The sequence below is a fragment of the Manacus vitellinus genome, unplaced genomic scaffold (assembly GCF_001715985.3).
Source record: "Manacus vitellinus isolate BGI_N305 unplaced genomic scaffold, ASM171598v3 scaffold_21_pilon, whole genome shotgun sequence".
Taxonomy (NCBI): domain Eukaryota; kingdom Metazoa; phylum Chordata; class Aves; order Passeriformes; family Pipridae; genus Manacus; species Manacus vitellinus.
The window spans coordinates 1,087,969-1,095,512 of NW_021939546.1; the positions used below are offsets into that span (position 1 = coordinate 1,087,969).

At 32.3% G+C, this 7,544-nt stretch overlaps 1 protein-coding gene across 2 annotated transcripts in view; it reads left to right on the forward strand.

The window, feature by feature from the left end:
• The window catches only part of HFM1 (helicase for meiosis 1), a 33,061-nt gene extending 26,536 nt beyond the window's left edge, over positions 1–6,525 (forward strand). Inside the window, exons 29-38 of one of the 2 annotated variants that reach the window (XM_018072351.2) lie at positions 1,431–1,586; positions 1,829–1,924; positions 2,348–2,466; positions 3,299–3,384; positions 3,537–3,646; positions 4,493–4,591; positions 5,050–5,110; positions 5,383–5,488; positions 5,878–6,035; positions 6,307–6,525. In XM_018072351.2, the coding sequence (XP_017927840.1) occupies positions 1,431–1,586; positions 1,829–1,924; positions 2,348–2,466; positions 3,299–3,384; positions 3,537–3,646; positions 4,493–4,591; positions 5,050–5,110; positions 5,383–5,488; positions 5,878–6,035; positions 6,307–6,373 (1,058 nt within the window). In that variant the 3' untranslated portion in view covers positions 6,374–6,525. The remainder of the gene's footprint in view (positions 1–1,430; positions 1,587–1,828; positions 1,925–2,347; positions 2,467–3,298; positions 3,385–3,536; positions 3,647–4,492; positions 4,592–5,049; positions 5,111–5,382; positions 5,489–5,877; positions 6,036–6,306) is intronic. The other variant, XM_018072350.2, reaches the window with a different exon arrangement.
• The last annotated feature ends 1,019 nt before the right edge of the window (positions 6,526–7,544 follow it).

Below are 7,544 nucleotides of genomic sequence, written 5' to 3' on the forward strand. Positions count from 1 at the left end.
TAAAAAAACAACTGCATAAGAATTCTGAATAAATTATTAAAACACTTTATATCAAGCCAAAAATATCATAAAATGAGCTGGTCTGGAAACAAAACTCTATCACATGTTTTACTGGGTTGCATACTGCCAGTCCTAATTACTTACCTGTTTATTTCATTTACTACCATATTAAGGAAATGGGAAACATCAAAATTGTTACTAGGAGACATTATTTTGCTCCGTTGGTAGAGATTAGGATTTTTTTTGTCCTTTGCCTTCAAGTGAGTTAACTTTCACTTTGGATAACCTGTCAAACTGATAAGTTTATTTATGTCTTTGTGAATGGTTACGTTTTGCATAGTGGTAAAGGTATTAGATATGGATTCATCTCCACTTCAGTAGCAAGAAACTTCTGCAGTTGAAAATCTTGTGCCTTAACATGTGCAGATTTAAACAGTGTTCCCTCAGTGTCAATTTTCATATAATTGGAATTATAGCAGCAGATGAGGAGAGACTGTTATGACCTTGAAACACAGAACTTTAAAATACAGTTTAAAAATTGTATTAAATTCTGTCATCATACCCCACCTGTAAAGAAGATTGCTGTGTGCTAGATTAACTGGAGTTGATGCTTCCATGTTAAACATTGAATATTGAGATTATTACAGTAATAAGCCTGGAATAATCTATATTTCTGTGGCTAAACCTGTGGCTCTGGAAAAAAAGCGTTTGCTAAAATTTGTCCTTTTATTGCTACTATTGTACTGAGTTCAGTAAAACTAAACACAACAGTTAATTTCTCTGAAACTGCTGACAGTGAAATTAGACTAAAACCAGATCTTTCTAGTCTCTAGTTATTTTAAAGTCTGCTTCTGTTTCAGGCTTGAAGGACACCTCACATTTTTTTAAAAGCCTATACAGTTTTCCAGCAATATTTCCAGGAAATTTTATTTCCCTAATAAAAGACAAAAATAATCTCTTTACAAAGGGTGTCTCTCGGTCTCATATGAATCCTGGTTTAATTAGAAACAGAACCATTGTTAGCATTCAATTTCAAAAGTACTGTCAACTATACTCATTTTATGCCTTTGCCAATACAGAGCTGCTGCTGTTACTGAGCACAGACTGTAGTACATTTTAAAAATTAAAATTATATTCTCATTGCAAAGCCATAAATAAATGTAGTTTTAAAATAATACAAAACATTCAGTAAAAGGGACTAATTTTTTGTTCTTCTATAACATTCTGAAAATATTTAGCATTTTTAATCTCAATCATAAAGCATCTGTTCATATAAAAGTGTACTTTTAATGGGACGTTATCTTAACAAATTTCCATGACCTTTGAATAACATTTATGTTTGCTTAAACACTTTAGAAAACTGAAGGTAATCAGTAGTTTAGAAACAGTTTAGTGTAGTTTTAAATATTTTTGTCTTTTTTTGTTCAAAGTTGGCTTTGATATACAGCAAACGTATACAGCCTTTTACTTAACACCGAAAACAGAGGGACGTAAGGTGGCTACAAATCGAAAACTGAAAGCTGAGTCTAGACTTGATGTATGTTGTGGCTCACCACAAAGTCTGCCAGCAGCAAAAGTAGATACAGGTAAATGGTCAGATCACAATATCTGGCTAATTCCAAAGTCAACAGAAAATTGAATTTTGCTGTCAAAATAAAGATCCTTATTTATCCATGCTGTTTCTTTTTCAAAGGTAATAAAAGTACAATGCTGCTGCTTCTGCTTGTCATGTACTACTACAGTGCAATTCTTTGATGATTTTGAAAGTAAGAAAAATCATGGGTATTTGATATCTAATATTACTGTTTGAATTTCTATATTTGTCTAGGAGGCAGATCTAAACAAGAGATTGCTTACAAGAAATATGGAAACAGAGAATGCAACCATCGGTGTAAAAATAAAGATGTGTGTGGGCATGACTGCTGTGAGTGTCATTAAATCTACCATTTCTGATACTTTTGGGACAAATATGATTTAGAATATCTTCCTTCATACCAATGGCTACATCAGCAGAAGCAGCACAAGCAAGAGAATCAGACCAGAGTTGTTGCTATGATGCAGCCACAAAAGCAGTTACAGAAAGCCTTGTCAGTAACACTTTTATAGGCACTACAGTGATTAAGAATATTTTTCAGACCATCTAGCATATGATTTAAGAACAATGTCAAGCTTGTTACACTTTTATATGAATATTGGTGTGTTAAATCATTTAATTAGCGTGTTATATCTTCTAGAATCTTCTAAGAGAAGATACTAAGCTTAGTGGTGAAGTTTCCATTGATTTGAAAAGAATTAGGATTTATCTGTAATAAACTAATCTGAAGATTATTTTATTTCATTTTCTCAGGTAAAACTGGAGTACCTCCAAAGTCACAGATGAATGGTGACACACAGTTTTCTGTGTACCTAGCTGACTTAAGGAGCAGGAACTCAATTTCATCTATACCCCCAGTAAAGCGGCTGAAGGTTCATTTGAATACAGTCAGCTATTTAATATATTTATTTTAATATGTTATGTATTTGTATGTATTGTTTGCAGAGAGAATTTTATAACTAAGTATGAACATTCAAATTTGTCTTTTCTGCATGGAGTGCAAAAAGCAAATAACAACAGAGGTTCAGGAATCTCTAAGAGGTTCTGCTGCTGTTTGGAATACTTCCAAGGGTCCACTTTTGTGCATGTACTCTGTTTTTCCTCTTATGATGTTTGATAGATTGTGGTGAGTGAGGTTCAAAGACATTGTTGAAAGGTACTGTACAGTGACTTGGTTTTGGCACAATATGACCTGAATGAAACAAATAGTGGTACTTATTCGAGTCATACTACTAAGAGATCTTTCACTGGCAGGTAAATCCACTTTCATAAGGAACCCATCCATATTAGTTTTTAACCTGTGAAAGATTTCATGGCTTGCACTTCATCCCTTTGAACGTAGTGTTAAACTAGGTCTTTCTGCAGCAAGACTGACATTTGAGATATTGGAGGGTTTTATTTCCTCCTCAGAGTTTTATTTACTTGTTTGTTTGCAATACAGGATTATTTAGCCTATAGCTAATACAGATGAGAGTTAACCAGTTTGGCTTTGCCAGGGTGCTTGGATAGCTCCACCAGAAGCACATAATTCAAACCTTTTTAATTGATTACGTTATATAAGCAGACGCCAGAAAGGTTTTATATAGGATATTTAAATATTATGCTAACTTGATACAGTATTAATGATGTCATTAAACTTGTTAAAAAAATAACAGTTCTCAATATGTTTGTATCTTAAAAGTTAAAATATTCTGCTTTCTTTAGATGCAGATGTTAACTCAAGCTCAAAATGTGGATCTCAAACAATTTGGTTTTACACCCAAATCTTCATTGCCAGCAGCACTGCCAAGGTACTGATTAATATAAGTAATAAAAAGGAAATCTGTCTTATTTTAGACAGTATACTGAGTTGCAGCTATTAGAATTTTTTGTGTGAATAAAATTATTTTGCACCTTTCTGCAAATGTTTTGTCACTGATTTTTTTATTTCTTTTTTTAATAGGTCTAGCAATAAACAGTTGTCTTTATCACCTTCAGTGGACCAGGCAGATAATGTTAATAGCTTAGGAGTATCTCAGAAACAAATGCAACCCTGGAATTATGGAAAGAGTAGTAAGTTATTGCTAATGTTTGAAATTACAATTTTCACTGTTTTATCTGAACTCAAACTTGTTGAAATCACTACAGCAACCGGTATAGCATTGTAGAACACTGACTGTATGGGGAATTATATTGGCCTTAATTGGCCTTCATTCTGGTATCTGCAAGAATTTCTAATGTAGATCTAAACATTTAAATGTTTAAAAGAAAATGCTTAAATATATAAAGGTCCAAACCTATACATTACAATAATACCTTTCAGAAAGTATGTATTTCCTCTGAAGCTAGTTGTAATACAAGATGCATTTTACCCCTATATCTATACTTTTTTTTTCTTTTTGATGAAAGAAGTTAATGAAACATGAGCTTTTTTTTGGCAGTTGGCAAAATTCCTCTTTCTGTTTCTCTTCCCCCTAGAAGGTCACAGGCGTTTTTGCATTTGGTATTAAATGATCAGTCTTCATTATCAGTATATTACTATGATGTTCTCCTCACTGCATGCCTTTTTGTATTTGGTGACAGTAGATTGATGTAAGTCAGACTTTGATTAATTTGGCTGATAAGTTGCAGCTCCATTGTTTAGATCATACTCAGACATACAAGAAACACGGTGCTGAAATGAATTGAAACTTTTTTAGTTCCTGCTGCCTTAAGTGTTGGCAGTTATACTGCATAATTTTTACATTTTTGTCGGCAAGGTGGACAGTGGGATCAAGTGCACCCTCAGCCAGCTTGAAAATGATACCAAGTGTTTTGTGAGTGAGAAGAGCCAAGAGACAATGGCATACAAAAATGCTAAAAATATTTAATGTTATTTTAAGTTTACTGATGCAGATAAAAGCAGATCTTGTTTTTCAGATGCTTTGGACATGGACTTTGAAATGAGAGATGATATTTGGGATGATATTGATGATGATAAATTAGTATTTGCTAGTAACTTTGTCAGTAGAGAATTAGGTAAGGTTATTTCAACAAACTTCTTTGTTTCCTACATACAAATTATTCTACAGCCTATTACTTGAGAGTAAATTATTATAGTATACAATGAATAGAACTACCTGAAATATTTGATTTATTGACTTCACTGCCAGGTTTATTACTCTTATCTTAAATGTCATATATTGTGACAAATCTAATACAGAAGGGAGAGTTGAGAAAGTCACAATTAAAAATTTTTTGATTGTCTGCAACTACATAATTGTTATTTTATCTGACTCCATATCTGTGCTTATCTTTACATTAGACCAAAATCTGCAAAAGAAATATTTCAAGTGTTAAGACATTTGAATAATTTTCAAACTATTATTTATCATATAATGTGAAATATTTACAAGGCATTTTGGCTGATTTTTAACTCTGTTTTTTAAACTTTCATTCTTAAATGGAACATGGAAATAACTGCCTTCAAATTGCAGATGAGTGTGAACCCCTTTGCCAGTATACAAGAAGCAAAGCCACAAATACCATTTCACAAGAGTAAGAGTCATATAATTTATTACTGTTTTAGAATTTTACTAGTTTAAAATATTGTCTGTATTTCACATGTATCTGTATAATTAAATGTATAGAAAGTTGTTCACTCATAAAAGTGAGGGAAATTTCAACATTTAAAAGGTATGAGTTGTTGAATTACATTATTTGTTTTTTATTTAAGTGAGTGGGGAAACAAGTAGAAAATCCTGAACTGAAAAGCAAATAGTTTTGCACTTCTGTAAAAATACTGAAATTATTCAACTTGGTATTTTCAGTTCATGCACGGTACGTGATGAGACCAGTATTCAGAACTCGGATGTTTCTGTGGTCAATAGCACATCAAAAGGGAATTTATCTATACAGAGTAGAAATATAACTTTGGTGAGTAAAAATATACTGATAACAGAATTTTCTATTGTTAGAGTATTTAATATGTAAATGTATTTGCCGTATCTGACTTATGAATCAGTTTGGGCATCCTGAATTTCTGAACCTGTGTTGTCCAAACCCTCATGCATCCTGTGTTCAGTGTGATATTCCTAGTACAAAGAAATAAGACACACATTTACTTTATATAGCATGATTTCCAAACTGTTTGAACTCAATTTGATAGGTTTTCTATGCAGTATATAATTATATTTATCACATGCTTGGTCCTTGTCAAATACCATAATATCAATTAAATACCTGCACTGCATTCTACAAGAGTCTGGCAGTTTCTCTTTCCGGTAGTTGTTTTAACCATACACACTTTAACTTTCATGTTGCAGTTCACTGTTCAAGAAAAAAATCACTCAAATGCTTCTCAAGAGCTGAAAAACATACAGTGTTCTCCTGTCTCAAAAATAATCTCAGACTCTTCTAAATTCACTAGGAAAGAGGATTTTTTTATTTTCACAAAAGAACAGGAAAAAGAAGCAGATCCCAGGTAATAAACAGATTCTACTGTTGCCTCAGCATTCAAGTGCTTAGTTCTTCATGGAATATAGACCTCTAAGCATTGTGTTAATTTATAACATTAATTTTTAAAAAGTTTAATTTTCATAGTAATAGTAAGAACTATGTTTTCTTGAAAAGGCAATTATTTAAAATTATTTTGTTTGTCTTGGTATCTCTTGACTATACTTTATGTAGTGTTCCTGTTTTCATAGGTTTTGATGTGCTATACCTAATTTGTTTGTTTCCTTAATACTCTTTAGATATGTTCTTGATGATGAAATCAGTGATGTCAAGCCCTTCCTTGGAATATTTGATGGCATTTTGTAAAACATATAAACAAATTACATTGTAAGTGCTGGGGAAAAAAGTTACAGTCAGTTTTACAGAGTGAAGCCTTCAGTAAAGAGAATTTGATTTCTATTGTATACCTATTTACTAATAGCTGGCTTGCTGCATAGAGTAGATAATAACAAAACTGGTGTCTAATTTATAGAATTCTAGTATAATATCTTAGTTTGAAAAGTACTTAAATATTTGTGTGTTGACCTTGCTGTTTTCAGGATTATAAAGAAAAATATTGGAATGTGTCAAAGAACAGTTCATAAACTGCTAATAACATTAACAGTTTAATTTAATAACATTAAATCTCATTAGGAAAAGTAAGGGATTTGTAGTAATATGTTTGTAGTAACGTGCCGTGCTTCACAAGTGCTCTTTAAGTGAATGAAAGACACTTTCCTTGGAAATCCAGTGCTTTTTGGGGTTTTCTTTCAGTTTCTCTAATGCTGAATTTTTCATAGCACTGATTCTGTAAAATAATTAGATTTACAAATAGAGGTAATAGAATGGTAAATTGTTCTAGATACTTGATGTTCCTTTTGACAGTGCTATGAACTTGTTAATAAAAATGTGTAACTTCAAGCAAATGCGATTCCAGAATCTCAGCAAACCAGTTGTTAAATGTCTGTACAATATTCTAAAGCTCTGTTTGACTGTTCACTTTCACACCTAAGGTCATAAAATGATTTTTATAATAATAAATAATAAAAGGATATTTATTGTCCTAATACAGATTTAGGCACCAAGCATTGGATTTGGATATCTTCTTGAAGCTTTAGTGTTTGAACAGTAGGTCCTGCAAGTTCAGTAGTTAGCAGAATATATAATATTGCCTGAAATCCAAGAGAATGTTAATTTTTACTGTTAATTATTCAAAATATGTGGCATTAAAAGGTTAAAATCACACATGGAATATTAGCTGTCTGTTCTTGCAACATTGTTTGTAGTGCAACCATATTTTGCTGCACTACTAGGCTGTAATTTTATCAGCCAATAAACATTTTACTTGACTCCAGTGTTTCCTTACACTTTGACTTACTGTCTGGTATAACTCTTTCTGCACATGAAAGACTGGCCCAGCATAAGCAGCCTCACTGCTCACCCCTCAATATGTTTTTGACTATGCAAATTCCAGCAGGCCCAAGCTTACTCCCTTTCC